Genomic DNA, 22,142 nt, shown 5'->3' with positions numbered 1-22,142 from the left:
TAACACGCACACTAGACAAAAAACCTGAAAAGCATGGTCTTTAAATTGGCATTCCACTAAAACATGAGTTAAACTTTGAATTATAAATTGACACAAATCATACTAAGAAACCATCAAAATAAGAGTTCTCTTAAAACGAAATAAAAAGTTTTACAGTTCACCCTGGAAGGCTCCAACACAACACAGGTAAACACAAGGTCCTCTATATTGCTCTAAACTCATTTAGTTATATTTCATTTATAAACTGGTCATTGCTCTGTACTTAATGCATTTATTCCATAAGTAAATAATAATGAATCATAGTCAGTGACTTTAATATGGTTACTGCAGTCACTGCACTTGAACAAACTAAAATATGTACCCATTAACAACTTTGTTCCAGTTCTTATATTTAAACTACCCTCACAGTCACTACCATAGCACCTATACTATTAAGATAACTCTGCCCTAATGACATTATTTTCTCTGTCATCCACACTTGTAGATGATGGTGGTCCATTCAAGCTGTAATGGGATGATGGACAACATGCACTCCCAAACTGTCCTTTCTCGGCTTAGCGAACAACGATCACTTGGCCTATTCTGTGATGTTACTATTGTGGTGGAGGACATTAAATTCCGTGCCCACAGAAATGTCCTGGCTGCGACTAGCGGATATTTCCACAGTGTCCTCACTGCTTCTGAGACTTGCAGTTCTAGCCAGGTGCTGGAAATTCCAGATCTGAAGTCAGATGTGTTTGCCAGCATTCTTAATTTTATTTATTCCTCCAAATTGGATTTAGCAAGTAAAGGGGACAATAAATCCTTAATAGCTGCAGGGAAAAAGTTAGGGATCCCTTTTCTAGAGAAGCTCCTTGAGATTGAAAGACAAGACTCTGGAATGGCCCAAAGCCCAGCCTTTGCTAAATCAGATAGTTTATCCAATCAGACAAAACTGTCCGTTTGCTCTACTTTGAAGAAGGAAACACCACGCCTTGAAGAGCAAGAGTGTTCCAAAGGTCCGAGAATAACTAATGCATTCTCAATCACAGAAGTGCCAGCAGTTAACAACCCATTTACTTCATTGGACTCCCGTAGCAATGGCCCCCAATCACCAGACATGGATCACCAACCACTATCAGAAATACCACTTGTCGAAAGTGATTCTGTTGACGCCATGTTTGAACACTCATATGCTGTAAACCAAGGCCATCAAACTTCTGAGCTGAAAGAGAAAGTCCAACAATATGATAAAGAAGTCACAAAGCCTGTGGTGCTACCTTGCACGACTCTAAGCAACCATGGGCTTGGTCCCATTAAAAAGCGCCATCGACTGTGCAAAGGTTTGGCACCCATATCTAATGAAACTATTGAATTAATTCAAAGTCCTGTTAGCGGTTCTGTACAAAATAGTCCACTTGAATCCACATCTCTGCTGCAGGCTTCCAGCTCAAATTCAGCTTTGAGCTCTTCTCCTGACTTGTTGCCTCCACAGATTTTGCCCCCACAGGAGGATGAAGATCCTCCTTCCCTTGTACCTGAAGATGTACCAACTTCAACAACTTACCACTGCCAGCAATGTCCTGAGGCCTTCAGCAGTTCAGCACTACTTGCAGTCCATATGCAAAGTCACAAAAGAAGATTTGTCAGTCATCTATTTTGCAAGTACTGCTCAAAAAAGTTCATGCACTTGAAACGCTTGCGTAATCATGAACAAGTGTGTATGAAAGGTCTACCACAACTAGAGCTGAATGGCAAAGAGGCTTCAGTCAGTCTAGATTCAAGTAGTGAACCAACCCCAAATGATGAATCTTTCCCAGGCTCCGATCTTGAAGATACTTCAAAACTTGATAGTACAATATCAGGCCCACTTGAAGCAAATCAAGTTAGCAAATCAAGCAATCAACGGGCTTATAAATGCAGCGTGTGTAAACGAGCCTATGTAACTTTGTCTAGCTTAAAAAGACATGAGAATGTGCATTCATGGCAAAGAGCCTATCCTTGTCACTACTGCAATAAAGTTTTTGCTTTAGCAGAATACCGTACCAAACATGAGATTTGGCACACAGGAGAGCGGCGCTATCAGTGCATCTTCTGCTTGGAGACCTTCTTGACTTACTACATTCTCAAAAACCATCAGAAGTCGTTTCATGGCATTGATCCTCGTCTGGCTGTGAATAAAAAATCTGCTAATGGTGGTTTTAAGGGAAGTGTATACCCTATTAAACTCTATAGACTTTTACCAATGAAGTTCAAGAAAAAAAGGTACAAGACTTACAGTCAGACTTACTCTGAAATTATGGGCAACTATGAGAATTCTTTTACTGCCCCACTAGATGCTAACTCACAGGATTCTCCACTTCAAGGCACAGATTCTATTCATAACCCAGAGAGTGTTACTAGTGGTCAGTCATTATTTTCAATGCCTGTGACCTTTATGGCAACTCCAAAGATGGTGGCTTCAGAAATGCCTCATATTACCTTTGACCAGCCATGTGACCAAAATGTAGAAACTCCATTGCCTTCTGATAAGGATTTGTCTCGTAGAGAAAAGGAAGGCCTTAACTCCACTAATACCCAAAGTGGATTGACAGGCTTTCAGGCCACTGTGCCACCTGTTTTTGGCTGTGGATACACCCCGTCTTTGTCAACAGAGGAAAACACAAGGTCATCTATGATAATGCACAGAAATGACTCAGCTCCCATGCGATGCACTAGTAACACAAGCAGAGATGTTCTGCCATTCCTTAATATCCCACCTGTGTGCTCATTTGAGGGACTGAGTAAGCTTAGTGAATTATCAGCAGCTGCACAAACTATTGAAGTAATGGCTAATCAACTTCTTCAGCCACAGCCAGAGACCCTGACTCAAAACCTTCGTCCTGATGGAAAGACAGAAACCTACATTGCCAAGCCTGCTTGTCCTGGTCCATCAGTAAACAACCAAGTCCTGCCCCTCTGCCAGATAACTGTCAAAATCGGCAATGAAGCCATTATCCGTCGCAAGATTAAAGGCTCAAAGCTGTTCCCAAAGAGGAAAAAGAGAAGAAACTGGAAGCAAGATCATGAGAAAGTTATCTCAGCAGAGGACGGTACAGGATTCCCAAACCTGCGCTTGCGAACAGAAGTTTCAAGCTCAATCACAGAAGATGAGCCATACGATGATGTAAATGATCCTGAAAATGATAAACTGTGGCGTCCCTATTACACATACAAACCTAAGAAGAAGGGCAAAAGATTCCGATCTAAGCGAAAAAGGTTAAAGGCTGCTCAGTACTATACAAAGCCACTGTCACCTGAACAAGAAGATAACTTTCTGGACATGGATCGTGGTGTAGAGGAAAGTGTCACATCTGACAGATCTGAGTCTAGAATGGAGCTAAGGAGTCAAAGTCCCAAAGAAAGTTTTACCTGCCGTTGCTGTAGCAGCTCATTCTTAACTTCAGCCTCCCTCAGCAAGCATATCATCAACTGCCATCAGCCTCGCTGCAAGATTTGTGGTAAGCAATGTCCTCTCGAAGAGCTTCCCAATACAGATGTCCCGTTCACTGAGGATTTTTCCTGCCAAAGTTGCACGGAAGATGGCTCATGCTTTAACTCTACAGTCATGACTCGTACCCTCAGTAGTGAAAAACGTTATCGCTGTTCATACTGTCCACAGCGGTTCCTCTATCTTGCCACCAAAAAGAGCCATGAAGCAAAACATCTTGAGCGGTTCACTATGGAACATAACTGTCGGTACTGCCCTAAAGTGTGCAAGTCTGCAATGCTGCTGAGCATTCATGAAAACAAACACTTTAGTAAGGTAAAAGAAACAGAAATTAGTGATAAAAAGATGATCGCAAGCTCATACTTGTCTGCTTCAGAGAGCAAAGAACAACCCAAAATTGAACCTTGGGCAATTCCTCAAATCTGCTTACCACTTAGCCCTAAAACTGATGAGGCACTGGATATGGATGGTAAAGCAATGTATCCCAAAATCCAGAAAACATCATCCCATTTGTTGTCATGTAAAGGTGACAGGACTTTGCCTTCGTTTCATTCAGAGATACACAGAAGGAAATCTAAGAAGAAAAGCTTTGTGGAATTTTCTAAAAACACCACTCTGGGGTTCGAGACACCGGTACAAAAGGCCCATTTGCCTAAAAGTTTAACAAACAACCATCTCAACACATCCAGTCTTTATACAAAATGTCTGACAAGAATGCCTTCCATTAAGGGGGCTTCCCTGCAGTCACCCAAGTCAGAGTGGCATTTGTGTAAAGAAGAACCTGTTTTTTACTCCCATAACTGATCCTGAAGGAGGGAAATGCGCAACATGATGTTATGCAGGAAACTTTAATGAGTGCAGTACGAAGATGCACATTTAAGCCTGTGTGACAGAAATTAAAGTTGTTATAGTCACTTTACAATGGTGTAAATAAAAAGTATTTTTATTTGTTTCCTGCAAATACTGTTGGTAGTTTTTTATGTTTTTTTCTATGAGAGAAGAAAATTTTATTTTTGTATGGTTTCGTTTGCCTCCCTGGATCAAGTGGATGCGTCATTGCTTATCAGATGCTTAACAGAAGCAGAACTTATTCACATTTTAAAGACTCAATTAAAATATTTTTTCATTGTATTCATATTATTTGATACATGTACTTGAGGACAATTCATGTTTTTAAATTCTTTTTGATGTACCCTTTTGAAGGCAATCATTTGACAAACATGAAAATACTAGCAGGTTCACAGGAGCTGTTGCAACCTGTAAATCAGATCATTAAAATTTACTTTACTTACCATGAAATTACATGATTTTAAAACGTAGATCGAAAGGAAGTGAGAAACAAAAGTGAGTCATTATTGTAAGTAAATTAGTTGACTTTCACTTTGGTTAATTCTGGAACATTGAAACAGCATGTTAACCAAAAGTATTCATGATGCCCTCTAGTGGCTGATTGTATTATTTTTAACCCTGCCCTTATCCCTATTCATGAATGGACCAAGCTACTTGACCAGTCAGTTATTTTGACAGTTTTATTCTGCTTGATTTATATTTATATTTCTACCAGTATTTTTGCTTATGATGAATGCATTATTAATAAAGTTATAAACATCCTGAGCTACACCAAGAATAAATGCACTTGTGTCATGGGCACATAGACACTTAACAAAGTATCAAAGTAAACTATTTTGGGGTTATGTTAAAATATTAGTACTACGGGTTACTAATGTGGGCTGGGCTACTGAAGGTTTTTTCAGAAATGGGCACTCCATTGTGGTTATGAATGCTATATGAATGTGATGGGTACCCTTTTATTCTAGCTATTACGTTTGTGGTTTTTTTTTCTTTATTATGGCATCCATGTGCAAAGACTCCAGAATATGAGCTGTAGTGTTCCCAAGTCCACTACTCCAGCAGTAGGAACAGATTTTCAATAGGATATCGGTGAACCCTTTGTATTTAAGCATACCCTTAAGCAAGTAGTTCCATGTCATATCCAAGTCATACATATGAATCATTGTTTTTGTTATTTTTATTTTAGGACTTTGGGTATGTTGATGTTTTTTTCTCAGTTCATCTTTTCAATTGCTGTATATGCATTATTTTGGCATTATCCTTAGGCACTAGACATAATAGCATAAGATGCTTTATGACTGTACTAGTGTGCTCAGGTCTAACTCTTAAGATTGTTTTAGCATTTTCATGTTGATAGAGATGTTTTCAAAAACTCCTATAGAAGGATAGTTTTTCCAACCCAGTGGGCATACATCCCATCTCTGCACACACTCTAAGCTATAGAAATTAAGCTAGATTCGAATAATCCAAACTCATTTGATTGTCTTTGACTTTAATCCTTTAGTTTAATTCACTATAAATGTGTCATAATACAGTCAATAAACACAGCTTGCATGCCACCAACATATTTGTAGCATTTAAAGGTAAAGCTCAATTAACAATTCTACTACTCTTCTACTGAATTTGAAGAAGGGTTTTTTTTTCTTTCCAGTTCTTATCACTGTTAAATATTTAGCCTCTATGACAACTTTGTCTGTTTCTTCTAAATAACAGCAATGTCTCTGATCTCTGTAGGACCAATGTTCTAATTGTTCACACAAATGCTCCACTAAAGGATGCGCAATAAATATTATTAATTGCAATAAACTTGTGATTATTCATTGTGTAATTGTATTATCTGAAACTACATCACATGTTAAAGTTGTAAATGTGTTTATGATGAACATAAAGTTGTCATGTCAGATTTTTTTTCCCTCCTTTTTGAAACTAATTGAAAGGTTTACAGCATAAAAAATGTGTGTGGGACTGTGCTCAAAAGTAACCAATCACAGTTCACCTAACATCCACTGTCAACTTGCACCTCCAGGGTCCGGGTTTGATTCCCGCCTCGGGTCAGTGCACATGAAATTTGCATGTTCTCCTCTTGGTGGGTTTTCAGTCCAAAAACTGGTCTTTCCAAATTGTAGTGTATAAATGAGAGTGTAAGTGTGTGTGCCCTGTGATAGATTGGCACCCCATCCAGCATGTACCCTGCCTCGTACCCTAAGTCTCCTGGTATAGTCTCCAGACACCCCACGACACTGTAGACAGACAGTGAGTGAGTGAGTGAGTGATTATTTCTGGAGGCTTCGGTTAAAATCTTTAAATTGTTTTAACTGATCATTAAAGCCACAAAGATCTTGTTGTTGTAAGATATGCACCACGACTGGGGCACAAAAGATTTAAAGCCACAGATGTTCAGTGGAACACTGTAAAAACCACCATCAACAAGTGGACAAAGTGGGGCAGCACAGTGACATTAGCAAAACAGAATGTCCCTCAAAAATTGATGAAAGAACAAGACAAACAATTTTCAAGGCATCTGCCAAGAGACCTACAGCAATATCAAAGAAGCTGCAAGAATATCTGGCAAATTCTGAATTTTTCATGGATATTTTTTTTCATAAATATGCCTATATGTTTTATCCAACACACTATATTGGCAAAAATATTCACTCGCCTGCCTTCATATCCACACGGTTTTGCTATGATGTTGGCCCACCCTTTGCAGCTATAGCTGAGACATTAAGGGCTCCCACATTAAGGCTACTACTACCATTCAGCCGGGAGGGCCGAAGACTATCACATGTTTCCTCCGAACCGCGTGACGTCTGCCGACCGCATCTTTTCGAACCAGCGATCCCCGGATGATAGGGGGAGCACTTTATTTTTGACCATTCCCAAAAGCACATTTGTAAGGTCAGATACTGATGTTCGACGAGAAGACCTGGCTCGCAGTCTCTGCTCTAATTCATCACAAAAGTGTTCTATCAGGTTAAAATCAGGACTCTGTGCAGGTAACTCATTTTCATTCACACCAAACTCGCTCATCCATGTCTTTATGGAGATTGCTTTTTGGCAAAATGCTGTATCTATTTCGGCACAGAACCAGCAGGCCACCGCTGAAAATTCGACAGCTGAGGGCAAATCTTCCCTCATGATAATGACACAAAGCACAAATCCAGATCAGCAAGGGCTTTAGCAGAAGAGAAACATTTGATAATGGCTTAGTCAAACCCCAGACCTAAATTTTATCAAGAACTTAAATGAAAGACTTGGAGAGGGCTGTGGCCAGGAGACCCCTTACAACTTCATAGATTTTTTTTGCAATCCATACTGAGATAATGTAGCTTCTTACTACATTAGTCAAAAGACTGAGTGATGTATTACATGCAAAATGTGCTTTATCAAAATATTAGTTAAAGGGAATACACACTAATGCAATCAGGGTACCGCATGTTCCCTCCTAAGATTTTATATTTCATTTAAAACGGCAATAAAATATAAACAACATTATTCATTAATTGTAATGCTTTTACCACTGTGCAGAAGATGCCATGCTGTTACATGTCCAGAGCTTCATCTTATGTTCACTTCAAACATCAGAATTTAGAAAAAGAGTTAGTCAACAGCCAGTATAAAATACATCTATAAAATTATCATGAACTGTTTTTGTTCCTGTTATTAAAACAATAGACAACATCTAGGTAGGAAGGAAACCATTGCCATGCTTTGCCACAGATTCCAAGGCTTGTAAGGACAGACAAGAGAACCTTGTGGTTCACCGTGTCAAATGAAGCTAAGAGTTCCAAGAGGATGAGGACATATTACAGTTTAGCTGATCTAGCAGCATGGAGCTTCTCAGTAACTATCAGAGAAGCAGTAATAAAAAAAATGTATGAATTGCTGAGAGAACATGTAAGAAATAAAAAAAAATAAAGCTGGTCTCTTATTTTACTTTATCTCTAATTTTTTGCACAAGATGCTTGCAAGCTCCACATCTTTTTCTTACTTCACCTGCTCCTCTTGCTTCATGCTGACCTGCTGACTGATAAAGATTTTCCCACCTTTTTAGTGGAAAGACTTTTGTCTTCAACCCCTATCCCTATATTTCATTTTCAAGATTCCCAATTCTTCTTTACTCGCACATTTTTCTAGCCTGACAACAGAAGAGATCTTGCAAGTCATCCTGTCCTCCAATCTTACTGCCTGTCCATTAAACCCCACTAATTCCACAATGCACCAGACCATCTCAAAAGACCTCCGTTCTATAACATCTGGTCTTGTTTCCGTGGCATTTAAGAGAGCAAGTCTTATTCCTATCCTGAAGATTCTCTAGATCCACCAGACATTGACAATTTCTGACCAATATCACTTTTTTCTTTTCTTTTAAAATCCTTGAACTGTTCTCAATCAATTGCCTCTTTATCTCCCCCAGCACAACTAATTGGGATTCCAAGTTGTACCTTCCACAGAGACTGTACCTTTGGCTGTCAACGAGAAGCTACATGCTGCTGACCAGTTACCTTTCATCTGTCGTAATCCTCCTCAACATCTCAGCAGCATTTGAAACAGTCAACCATAAGACTGTCTTGTTCATCCTTGGAATCTGTGGCACAGCATGGCAGGTGTTTGCTTTGTACCTGGAAGCTTGATATTATGATGTGATTTGGAAGGGACACATCTTCTCCACAAAAACTCTCCACTGGTTTTCTACAAGGCTCAGTTGTCTCATGAACATGAACTTGGTCCCCTTCTGTTCTCCTTCTTTTCTCAATCTCTTGGTGAGTTGATATCCTGACTTGGGTTTTCATCAGAGGTGGCAGAACTCAACTCAAGTAACAGTTCAAGTACTTGCCTAAAAAAACACTCCATCACAGTTAAAAGCTTTTGTACTCAGTACATGCTCTAATATGTACTTTAAGATAACGTACAGTACTGAACAGAGTCTCTATAAATAACAAAAATTTTTATTTTTTTATTTTAAGGATTTAAACACAGTTGAAGTCCAGGCAGTTGATAACTGTTGATAACATGAATGTGCAAGCCTAACCTTGTGGCATTACAAGAAATCCAATGTTTTAGGACAATCTATTTAAAATGTTTAACAGAAGTTATATTAATAATCGACTGCTTTAGACATGGCTGGACAGCAAAGAGTGAACATAAGTCTTTACATAAAGGACATTACAGCTAGAATGTTGAATAACTTTCTGCATTGATGAGTTTTATGGATAAAGTAAAGACCACGTTACAATGATGGAAGTAGTCACTAGTGTCATTTCAAGGTTGCTTTTCAAATGCTAAAAAGAAATAGTTAATTAACTTTGGCAAAATTGAAAGGTTACACCTTTTAATGGCCAAAACATTAGAACAAATTTGTCCTTTTCCACACAGGCTGCATTATCTGTCCTCCATAGTCTTCAAACCAGCACAATTTTCCAGTGACACAAATTTTAGTCATATGCACCATAAACATCACAAGTGAGTCTAAATGTTTACTTCATGTTGTTGTTAGTTATTTGACTGCTTCTGTCAATGGGTCGCCACAGCAGACCATCTGATCCGCACAACCGGCACTGTATCCAGTGGCTGGAGTTTGGGCACTGGCTGGGACTTAAACCTTGGCATTATGCAGGGTAGGCAGGAAACCTACCACTGAGCTCTAAATTTTTACTTGATGCACGTGTTACAATTACATTCTCTGCTCTCAAGTCACTTTTCTGGTGTGTTGCTGGGGGACAAGGGATATGCCTGTCAGCATATGGGTCAGACAGTGATCCTAAAATTGCATTTGGGATTCTGAAGTCTCGATTCCAACACCTCCAACACCTGAGGATCAACCCAGACAGGGCCTGCAACATGAATTTTGCCTGCACTGTGCCTAAAAAGTTTTGTGTCCCCAGAAGAAAAGGGTTCCCAGAGTGGTATTGGAGAATGGACTGGGATGATACAGCAATATTTCCAGATACTGTAAATGGTAGACTGGTCAGGGAGAATCAATGTTAATTTTTTTGGTTTATTGTTTTTTTTTTTTATTGATTAAGGATAATAAACATTAAATGTATTTTATTTGTCAATGGAAGAATATAATTTGTGGTAATTAGGCTCCATAATTACATAATCTTCCCAAATTAGACCCTTTTAGTAACTTCATTTTGGTGTGATCACTTGTTGGCATCGAACATGGTAGAGAGAATAGCAACAATTAATGTAATACATTGTACAACATTTACTGAACTCACCACTTTTTTTTTCTAGCTTCTGAACGTCCAAGTCCAATTTTCCTGAGTGTCTTTTATTTGATTTTCATATCAAGGTCCATGTCCTGCAATTTTCTCTTATGAAATCTTCACATCTACCAACTCGATTTGCCTTTCAGGTGGGTGCTATTATAGGCTACGTTCATGTTGCAAGCCACATTGTTCAGTTCAGATTTTTTTGGTCAGATCTGATTTGCATGTCATGACGGTTCACATTCATAATTACAGGTGAGTTTTATCTGACTCTAATGTGGGCCTGTCTGTCCTCAGAAATGGCAGGCATGCACACACCAATATGTCTCAGTCAGACAGGGACATACACATACAGTATGCATGCACACACACACCCTTTTTCAGATATATCACATAGCCTACTCTTACACAGAGTAGAGCGACCACACCATTTCAACTATGTCACCAGGATGACTATCAGGCTGTACTGCATCTACAATAGGTTGTGTTACAAATGTTATACGTACTGTATTTCTAGGCCACCACATCACAGTTTATTTCTCCATTATGCCACAGCACTGACATGATACCTCATGTCTTCTGGAATCTGCCATCACTGTCTGTTCGTCATGTGCTGCAGAGGACGCTTCACCCTGCCAGATGGAACAGAACTTGGCTTGACGCATTTTTAACAGGGTATTCCATGTTAATGCCTTTAATACTCACCAGATTTTCATCTGGAAGCTCCAAAAGAACTGGTTACTGCTAGGCAAGCCAAAGTCAACACTAATGGTTGAGTGTGTTCCATGTGCAGTACTGAAATAATGTACCTTGTACAAAGGGGACAGTTTCTTTAGGTGTTTCTTTCTCATGACCTCTTCCTGCATAGATCCCTTCCATGACAGACCTCCCTTGATTTAACTCAAGGTTCAGCTCCTCAGCTGGGGTCAATTCTTGAGTTGATGGACCACCCCATCAGCCAAACACATGCATGTTTTTCTATTAATATAATTGATTTGTACATTGTTCATTTTTTAAGACCCTTGCCAGCATGCATAATTCTTTTTCGTCCAGTTATGAATGCCCTGAAAAGTGAAAGACAGGACAAAATCGATCATTGTGAATCAGTGTTAGTCTTTCGGCTGCTCCTGTTAAGGGGTCGTCACAGCGGACTATCCGATCTGCACACAATTTGGCACAGGTTTTATGCCAGATGCCCTTCCTTTCGCATTACGCCCGTTTTATCCGGGCTTGGGACCGGCACTGCATCCACTGCATGTGGTTTGGGCATTGGTTGGGAATGGATAGAAACTTAATAGAGACATCTTAGTAGCCCTGTTCTCACCTTCAACATCTTATCCGCTTGTAATTGTCCTATAAAGAGTAAACCTACGCTTTTGCAGATCATTAACCAAGTGAAATAACTACTAAAACAATAACTCTATTATCAGTACTCCATACTTAGAAGGGAAGCTGACTTTATTATACATTTATACATTTATTTATGACTCATCTTCCACACATCTTTCCAGTTACTCTTATCAGGCTACCACTATTAAGGCCTCCATAAAAAAACAGCTACCGAAACTTCAATCCCAGTGCCATAAACATTTACACAAATAATCAAGCAATAAGAAATAATGATGAACCACTACTGCACTTCTATTATGAGAATAATGTTTTCTGATTCTGAATGAATATGCATAGAAAATGTCCAAATTTACTTTAACTTCAACTGCTCCATTCAAGAAAACATGTACATGGCATCTAACTGCTTGTGAGTGATAGTCATAACAGTTTCAGTGGAACAGTGGTTACTGCATGTATATTTCATTACTTTTGCATTCAGCTTTTGCTTGCTGTGTCCTCCTTGTTTAATTACCATGGCTGTTTTTTTAGCGATAATATGCTTTACCTTCTCACATTTTACATAAGAGGCTGCTGCTTAGATGACGAGAAATAAGGGGTATGTCTCTGCTCCATCTCTTTATCAGTGAATCTGTGGTCGACCTTGTGGTTTTGTCTAAGCCATGGGTGGGTATTTATCAGAAATCCTTACACCTGGCTTGACCTTGTCACTACTGTTCATCCTGGTGTGGCCACAGTAAAACACAATAATCCAGGAAGCACAAACTGTTGGGTCAAGTTAACCTGCATGTCTTTATTCTGCTTTTGTGAAGTCGATAAACACAAACAGGAAATGAGAGAACAGAAACATTAAGCAACACAAATGTCAAAGTAAGAGTCACACAACACACAAGGTCAGAAGGCACAAGAGAACCATGACAGAACCTGTCCTCTAAGCACCATAACAGTAGCAAGGTATGGGGGTTGGGTAGAGTCCTGGTGAGATGTCTGTGACACAGGACCTGAACTGGACTAGGGAACTGAAACTCAACACAGGGTATGGTAATTGGGTTTGAGCTTAGTTTGGTTGTTTGGCCAGGCTTTCGTCTGAACTGGGTTGACACTTAGCATGAGAGCTGAGTCAGGCCTTGACATGAGCGCCACATTGGAATATGACATGGCCAAGTACACTGTAAACTCTAATGCTCAAAGTAATTAAACATATTGAGTACTGTTAACTTTAATAATTACAAGTAGTTCAAATTAATAGATCTTGATGAGTATTTAGAACCTTTTGGTATTTAAGAGTTTGTAGAAATTACACTTTTTAAGTTAACTGAACAACTTAGATATTTTAAGCCACAGTCATCGCCTTAAAGTTCTACCAACTTAAAATCTTTCAGCCTAGCGATTTTGTGTCTAACTTCATCAGTGCACATGTAAAAAGCCTGTGCCAAGCTTGTGTGGGACCGGATGGTCCACTGTAGTGACCCGTTGCCAGGAGCAGGCGAAAGACCAACAACAATTTCTTTGATTTGCACCAACTAAAAAATATATATATTTACTATTAAATAGTATGAGTTAGGTTACTCAAGAATAAAGTAAATGATTAATAATTAATGATTGATATGAATGAGTACAACAAACTCAAAAAACTGATAGTCCTGTTTACTTAAAATTGAAAACATCATCACTCGAAAAAATTTATGTTTAAGTTATGCCAACTTCGGGTTTACAGTGTAGCCAGAATCTGGCTCAGAATCCAGGGGTAACTTACTTGCAACTTTGCAAGACACTAAACCTTCAATTTTGCCAGGGCTAGGGCTCAAGACTTGAGTGGTAACTTTATAAGCCTTTGGGAAGAGCTTGGCACCAGCATGTACTGCAGGCACAACATTCACATGATGTCCTTAAACCAACTGTGGAGCAAGCAAGACACCGTTGCACTAGAGGGCACTGCTGGGGTTGGCTAGGCTGGTGCAAGGCCTGGATAGGAAAGTGCAGCGCTGCAGGGGAGCATGACAATAATGTACAGGCCATAATTCAGCAACAATAGTATGTTATTTTGGTTTAACAGTGGAGAACTCTGGATTATTAGAGCATGAGTCTGAAAGAAAACAGGACTCTTCAATGAAGTTCTCTTGGAGCTGGGCCAACTCGATACTGAGCAGCAACTGTTGCTTCTGCAAATCCTGCAACTACTTAATCACAGTTTATTTGTTCTTATTTATGCATTTGCAGGTTGTGTACAGGAATATTGTGGAACCAATGTTGCTGAGCTGCTCTCTAAGCCTGACTGTGGACATTTTGGCATATTGTGCCATTGTTCTTTGATGCTGCATGACATGAGGAGCTTCTCATCCAGGATTACTTTATGTTTTGTGCTGTGGGCTCTCAGATGGCGCACATGATGTGGGCCCTTTCTCCATGGACTGAAACCAAGGCAGGTGGCTTAGTAGTCAGCATTGTCGCTTTGCACCTCCAGGGTCCAGGCTCGATTCCCGCCTCTGGGTCTGTGTTCATGGAGTTTGCATGTTTTCCGTGTGCTTGGTGGATTTCTTCCTGGTACTCGGTTTCCTCCCACAGTCCAAAAACATGCAGATTAAACTAATTTGTGTTTCCAAATTGCCCGTAGTGTGTGAATGAGTGTGTGAAAATCTGTTTGTGAGCCCTGCAATGGATTGTCAGTCTGTCCAGGGTGTACCCCACTGCACCCCCCTTGCGACCCAGTATACAGAATAAAAAGGCGGTATAGACGATAAGTGAGTGAGTGAAAATAAGGCAACTAAACAGAGAAAAGCCAGATGGTTAAATATAGGACATAATCAAAAATGCCTAAAAAAAAAAACAATGTACATAAACAGGAAATAGAAGAACTGAAATGCTAAGCAACACAAATGTCAAAAGAAGGGTACAAAATAAAACACAAGGTCCAGGAGCTCAGAGCACCCTGAACAAACCATGACAATAATTCATGCCAAATACAGACCAAAACTGTGTAAAATGTCAGTATGATAGTTACTATGAACATTTTTAATTTCCTCATAATTTTACCATATGCAACGTAATTGATATACCATTTCTCTAACTATCCAAACATATAACTCCATCTTATTTTGTGTTTTCAAGATATTATTACCCAAAATATAGCTAAATAAGACAGTTGACATGAGGGTAACTGGGTTGACGACAGCAACAATGTTTAGTATACAAATGTTTACAATAATGGCCCCTATGCTGCAAATTTGATCACTTCTTTTGTATTTTCATATTTTCTTTTCAAACCTTTTTGGGTATATGTGAGTTTCCTAATAAAACAATTCATAAAAGCAAAGCTAATAATTTCATTTATTTATTTTAGGTCATTGCAATAGATTTTTTTAAATACAGATTTATTTTATAAATTAATTGACTCTTACTTTTTTTAATTAAATGTTTGATTTATCCTATTTACTATAATATATAATAACTAAACACTATAATGGGCTAAGAATGGTCTGGTCCACGGTACTGGAAAGAAGGGAGAGCACCTGCCTGCCAAAACCCATAACTAGTCACAGAAGCAAGAAACATGTTAGAGGATCATGGTATGTCATCTTAAACAACACTTTCTCCTTAATAATTGCTGAATTGTCTCTGAGCTGTCTGAGGTGTTTTTTTTTTAATGGCTAACATAAGATACAAATAGAACTAGCTTTTAACACAAAACCAAATTCAAAATCCCTCTCTGTGTGGAACAAGGGAATGTGCAACCTAGTGCACTCTCTTTCCATTTCATTCTTTTTATGATTCAACAGCAAAGTTAGCTGCTATTCTAAAGTAGAATACGGGATAGATATTAATCTTGTACGTTTCTCAGGACTGTCCTTCACCTCCATAGTTTATTCTCCTCGCCTTTTGGCCACAATGTACTGTACCAGCAAGAATATAAAACTACTTTCTCCCCTGTTAATTTCTACTGTAACTATCATTCGCTGGCTCCATCAGTAACAGTTAGTTACGCCAATCACACAACCACAACTTTAACACACACATGCGCACAAACACACACACACACACACACACACACACACACACACACACACACACACACACACACACACACACTATCGGAATATGCTCTGTCTGCAAACCTCTTTAACAAACAACCTCTCTAATGACACTTGTTTTTGCCTCCTTTTGAGGATTTTGCGGAAATGTGACGTTGCATTGCTGATAAACAGAATCATCTCCCACACTGCTACAGCTTATTTACATTTTTTTCTTTACAGGGGCTGTTTTTGCAGTACAGCTACTAAACAACAGTCACTACACTTGGACACAAAACAAAAAAATGCTTTATGCGCGTACGCACACACACATGCTTACAATGTTAAAAGAAACAGAACATGCAAGCACTGATGCTGACTATATGAGTGAAGCACATGCACTGAGACTGAGCATGGGAGAAGATTACCCTTAATCATGCAGCGTGAGAGAGAGAACAACCTGGTTGAAGAACCATTGGCTTGGATGTGATCATGTGACGCTTGGCAGACAAAGCACATGTGTACTACTCGTGGTAGAAGACCTCGCTCGTTTATCAAGTTAAAATCTATTTAAAAATGTTGCTCGTCTTCCAAAATGCTTGCAGATCAAGTTACTCGCAATCCAAGATCAATTGTATGGGAAATTACATTTCTATATTTAACATATTTGTAAGGGTCCGCCACTAGAGGCCACTGTTTTTATTTTGTAGTTTTGTTGGCCGACTCAGTTTCCCAGCAGGCACCTCGGTCAGGTGATGCGGGTGCACACCTGAACCGAGGTAGCCATCAATCAATCTATAAATAGCTGCTTAGACTGGGAAACTGGGTCGAGCATTTTTGGTACCACCACTGTCATTTATGTGGGCATTTTGGTTTGTTCTGTTTTGTTATATGTTTAGTTTGTACTTTGATTTCAGTTGTGTTGACTTGGGCTCTCTTATTGGCAATGTCTCTGTGTATGTTTTGTGTGTCTGTGTTAGTGGAGCTGATTCAGTCCTGTCCTCCTGTGTTCTTGTGGTTAGCTAGAGCAGGTAAGTAGTTAGGTGTGTGTGTGGCTAGGAGCATGATTAGCTAAATTCTATGTTAAGTTACAGTACAGTTACAGTACTAGCATGCTTCTAGCCATAGCCCCTCTGTGTCTCTGGCTGTCCTGTGTTTCCTCTCCCCCTAGTGTCCCAGTGTGCCTAGGTTTAGAGTGCTGTCCCTCCTGGCTTTGGAGTAACGACTAGCTTGTGAGTGCCGCCTCACTTAGTCTTGGAGGGCTGCCTCGCCTAGCCACTGGGTATCCTTTGTCTGTGTTTCTGTGCCCCTATTCCCTAGTGTGTTTAAGCTATTAGGTAAGTATAGCTTAGTGCATGTTGGGGCTAAAGACATGCTTAGCTAGGTGTATGTGTAGCTGACTGCCATGGTTAAGCTTAGCTTAACCATGTTTAGCTAAAAGCCATGCCTAGCTGATTGCCATGTCTTTAGCCCTCGTCCCGTCCCTCTCTTGGTCTCTTCTCTAGTCTTTACGTGTCTCCCGTTCTTCTCTAGTGTCTCCCGTTCTTCTCTAGTGTCTCCCGTTCTTCTCTAGTGTCTCCCGTTCTTCTCTAGTGTCCAGTTTCAGCTCCATGCCTCGTTTGTGTCCTGTTATGTGTTTGTCCCCCCTGCCTGTGTCTCGCCACAGGACGTGTTTTGTGTCTCCTCCTGCCTGTGTCTCGTCACAGGACGTGTTTTGTGTCTCCTCCTGCCTGTGTCTCGTCAAAGGACGTGTTTTGTGTCTCCTCCTGCCTGTGTCTCGTCACAGGACGTGTTTTGTGTCTCCTCCTGCCTGTGTCTCGTCACAGGACGTGTTTTGTGTCTCCTCCTGCCTGTGTCTCGTCACAGGACGTGTTTTGTGTCTCCTCCTGCCTGTGTCTCGTCACAGGACGTGTTTTGTGTCTCCTCCTGCCTGTGTCTCGTCACAGGACGTGTTTTGTGTCTCCTCCTGCCTGTGTCTCGTCACAGGACGTGTTTTGTGTCTCCTCCTGCCTGTGTCTCGTCACAGGACGTGTTTTGTGTCTCCTCCTGCCTGTGTCTCGCCACAGGACGTGTTTTGTGTCTCCTCCTGCCTGTGTCTCGCCACAGGACGTGTTTTGTGTCTCCTCCTGCCTGTGTCTCGCCACAGGACGTGTTTTGTGTCTCCTCCTGCCTGTGTCTCGCCACAGGACGTGTTTTGTGTCTCCCCCTACCTGTGTCTTGCCAGAGAGCCCCTGTTAGCACAAAGTTAAGTATGGTTTGAGTTTGTTTGTTCCTTTGTTTGCATCTTTATTTATATTTTGTGTTTAACTATTATTAAAAAGACTCTTTTGGGTTACACCACCCCGCTGCCTCTATGCCTGCTCCTTCCGCCCACGGCGTTCAACACCTGCCACAACACCCCGTTCATGACAATATTCAATATTTATCTCAGACTGTTAAAGTTGTACTTTATAACATTTTAAACATTTTGTTAGAAGTTTAAATATCAAATGATTTATTAAAGATTGTATTATACACTGTTGAAGATTGTATTATACACTGCCCGACCACAAAAAAGTCACCACTGGGATTTAACTAAGGAGATAGGTCAGAGCCTTTCACTGAAGAATGACTGCAGTGATTAATATGGTTCAACAAGTTATTTCACCCCAGCTAATGCAGTGAGTAGCTTCTTAAATAGTCATGCCATCATATCCTGTGGTCGTGGTAAAGATTACTCTGTTACTCTCAAAAGGGTAAGATTTAGGCCTAGTGTACATCAAGCAAAGAAAGCAACCAGGGAGAAAAGTACCACTAAGAAAACTGCAAATACCAAAATTGGGCTAAGAACTTTGAAATGCATTGATGAATACTGGAAGCATACTGGTGGACTCATCTTCTAGAAAGGAATGTAGTTGGAAAGAACTGGTGGTCCATTTTTGCTCACATCACAGTTACAAATGAACTGATATAACACATTCACACCTGCACAGCAGTGACTGGAGAGACAGTAGCCTTGAACAGCAAGTGCTGATAAGACCAAAATAAGTTTTTATATAATGCACAACGGGAAAGTGGGTAATTTTTGAGTCACTTTTGAATTTTATGCTTAATTGTTTTTACATTACTTTCTGACTTAGTTTATTGGCTCAAAAAAAAAGGCTTCAGATTTGTATCTTTTTAAAAAATGACAATCCGATAACATTATCTGTTGTTATTTTATGCCGTTTAAGATATCTGTGTCATCTCTTAATATCTTGTCTGTAAACACTTCTATATCTTTCAGCAATAATAACTAAGTAATAAGACTCATATTGTTCTCTGTCACTTTCCCGCATGTCCTGTTCAACGATGTGGCCAGTTAATAACCTGGTTATGGGACAGAGGCGCTTAGACACCTGTTTATTTACCATAAACATTACGTGATTTTTTGAAAAAAATTAATATTTCAAGCGACCATAATCTTTCGAACAACCAAACTGCGTTAAAAACGTGCACTTGCAACGCCCTGATTAATCCTGTCATCCCTCGTTAAGGGCGTATAATTACACGCATGCGCGGCACGTCGCAAAATGCGCCGTTTGGTACGCATGCGTGAAAGTGCCACGCATGCGCACTTACAATCGGGTAGTGACAGCAGGCGCTCCCGAGAGTTGCGTTCAGTACTCTGTGAATGTAGCTACTGTACACATACACACACACACATACACGCACACACGCGCACACACTCATACACACACACACACACACTCACACTCATACACAAAGCTTTGACCATGGCGGAAGAAGACGACACGAAAATCCGGATTCTACAAAGTCTGCGAGGGAAAATCTGTAAGTGTGAAATCGTTTACCTTCACTACTTTGTTCAGTGTGTGTGTGTGTGTGTTTGGATAGAGGTTGAGAAACCCCTAAAAAGAAAGTGTGTGATCGACACGAAGAGGGGCGCGGTAGGAGCAAAACACAGCAACGTACCGTGGATTAAAACGAGCTCGGGTCTAATGATGGGGATATTTACACACACATATCGACCTGGCGAGGAGTGTGTGTGTGTGTGTGTGTGTGTGAGACAGAGAGAGAGAGAGTGTGTGTGTGAGTCGGGCCGGCATCGGGATGAGCTCAGCGGTGGAGCCCTGAAACCTTTTAACGCGCACATAAAAGTTAAAACGAGTTCACTTCCCCTTTTTTCTCAACTCTTTAAAGACTTGGCCGCCGAGCCGTGGAGCTGAGTGATGTGTACTGGAGGTGAAGAGTCCTGCCTGTGAATCACACTCAAACGCACACACAAGAGAAATTCAGCAAAAACTTGCGAAATTCTTCGCACAGGAAGTCGCAGTGCCTTTCAGCACCCATAAACACACACACTTTATTTCACTTCAAATCTGATAACACAGCATGGTGTGTATTTAAAAGACTGCATGGCTTCAACTGCACTACATTGTACATGTTCCTCCTTGTGTTTAAGTATTCTTCCTATTCTGTTGAAATTCTTTCAGATGTTTGAATTAGGGCCATAACAACCTACACAAACTATTTTTTTTTTTTTTTTTAAAAGTCAGTAATCTTTATAGATCGTAATTAATAATGGGACAGGAGTCAACAGCTGTTGCTTGGTCACATTAATTGGCAATGATTTATTGGAAAACACTTACCGGATAGATCTAACAAATGATGGCTTTGTGGTTTACAACAGTTTATATAAACTCATCTTTTGTTTTTTGTACAGTTGATAGGGGTAGAACATCATGTTCATCGTTAAAATATTATTAAGAGTTTTAGCTGCTTTTTTTAAATGACTGATGCTCCACTTAGTCACATAAACACACAAACACACGCACACTTTATTTTACTTCAAATCTGATAACGCAGCACAGGGTGTATTTAAATTCACTACATTTCCCATGTTCCTGCTTGTGGTTAAATATATGTTTAAATTTTATAAAATGTCAAAATTTGAGAAATAACATCAAACTAACTTAAAAAAAGAAAAAAAGTCAGTGTTCTCTCTCGATTAATGTCCATAATTCACAGAAATTGAAAACACACTAACTAGATGGATGGATGGATAGATAGCTGGATGGATGGATGTAAATGTTGGATTTGTGGTCTATAGCAGTTTATCTAAATTCATTTTTTTTAAGTGTTTAATCTGAATTAGATTATGTTTAATCTGAAAGTTTGAACATCATGTTTACCTTTAAAACATTATAATTAAGAGTTTTTTTTTTTTTTTTTTTGGCCGAAAATAAACTGAAGCTCTCCTTACACTTAGTCACAACCTGTATAAACTATGAGAGAGTAAATCAGAGTACCACTGTAGATGAAACACAGGAGAAATATTCCACATAGCCTGAGCATCAGTGCAGGTCTTTGTACTGCCTTCTAGTACTAATCAGTTAAGTCCTAAACATACCCTTCTGCGTTAATCACATAATCATACATCACATCCCCATCAAGAAACTCTTTTTTATAGTCAATTTTATTTACGGAAGCGATATTCAATATTATTTTTAGTTCCTAAATATGTAGGCATGACAGGAAGGTTATTTACGCCTTATCGTAAACAATACCGTTCAGTCTGGCACGTTTGTAAAACTTTCATGGTCTAGTGAACGGGTTTATGGGATTGCTTTCTCACTGGCAATCTGTCTTCAAATCTGTCCAAGATAAGGACCTAAGACAGCTGTCCTTATGCTCCTGCTTTCTTTTCAAATGGGATGTGCTTTATCCCAAACAGATACCGAAAATGCGAGTTCCATATTTAATGTTTTGGTGTAATGGGGTTAAATTCTACATTATTCATTTATAATCTCTACATGTCTGTTGTAGGGTAAAATAATTTCCCAACTGTTTTTGGCTATTGCACAGGGCACATACTTTTACACTTATACTGCAGACAAAATTTGCTGATTGTTTTTTACAAATTTCTTCCAACAGTCATGTACGAAATAAAGTATGAGGCAAATGCACATTATAAAATAATAATAAACAATAATAAATGTAGTATTTCGACTGAACAGTGCAGCCAGAGGTTAATGATGGAATCCGTTAGGCGTCTTCTTTAATTTTTTTATTATGCAAGTATTGCATTTTATTTTATGATTGACCTTTTTTAAACGCCACTACGTTTAACTCACTTGTGTAACTCAAGCTCATCATCATCATCATCGGCATGTGGACAAATTTGGCTTTTATTCGTCCTCTCTTGAATGTGTGCATGTTTGCATTAAAAACATTTCTCGAAGCTGCTCCAACTGGATGAGGGCAGATCAT

The 22,142-nt window shown here is 39.6% G+C and overlaps 2 protein-coding genes across 8 annotated transcripts in view; both read left to right on the top strand.

Annotated features, from left to right (window-relative positions):
* zbtb38 (zinc finger and BTB domain containing 38) overlaps positions 1 to 6,121 on the top strand; it is a 29,237-nt gene extending 23,116 nt beyond the window's left edge. For all 7 annotated transcript variants that reach the window (XM_053501204.1, XM_053501203.1, XM_053501207.1 and 4 more), the window contains one exon: positions 485 to 6,121. In XM_053501204.1, coding sequence (XP_053357179.1) covers positions 485 to 4,273 — 3,789 coding nt within the window. In that variant the 3' untranslated portion in view covers positions 4,274 to 6,121. The remainder of the gene's footprint in view (positions 1 to 484) is intronic.
* A 13,422-nt stretch (positions 6,122 to 19,543) lies between these two features.
* rasa2 (RAS p21 protein activator 2) overlaps positions 19,544 to 22,142 on the top strand; it is a 49,480-nt gene continuing 46,881 nt past the window's right edge. The window contains exon 1 of the mRNA XM_053501209.1: positions 19,544 to 19,703. Coding sequence (XP_053357184.1) covers positions 19,646 to 19,703 — 58 coding nt within the window. The 5' untranslated portion in view covers positions 19,544 to 19,645. The remainder of the gene's footprint in view (positions 19,704 to 22,142) is intronic.

This window comes from Clarias gariepinus, chromosome 7, assembly GCF_024256425.1.
Source record: "Clarias gariepinus isolate MV-2021 ecotype Netherlands chromosome 7, CGAR_prim_01v2, whole genome shotgun sequence".
Lineage (NCBI taxonomy): Eukaryota > Metazoa > Chordata > Actinopteri > Siluriformes > Clariidae > Clarias > Clarias gariepinus.
Note: the sequence above shows the minus strand (reverse complement) of the source record. Positions and strands in the feature narration are given on the sequence as shown.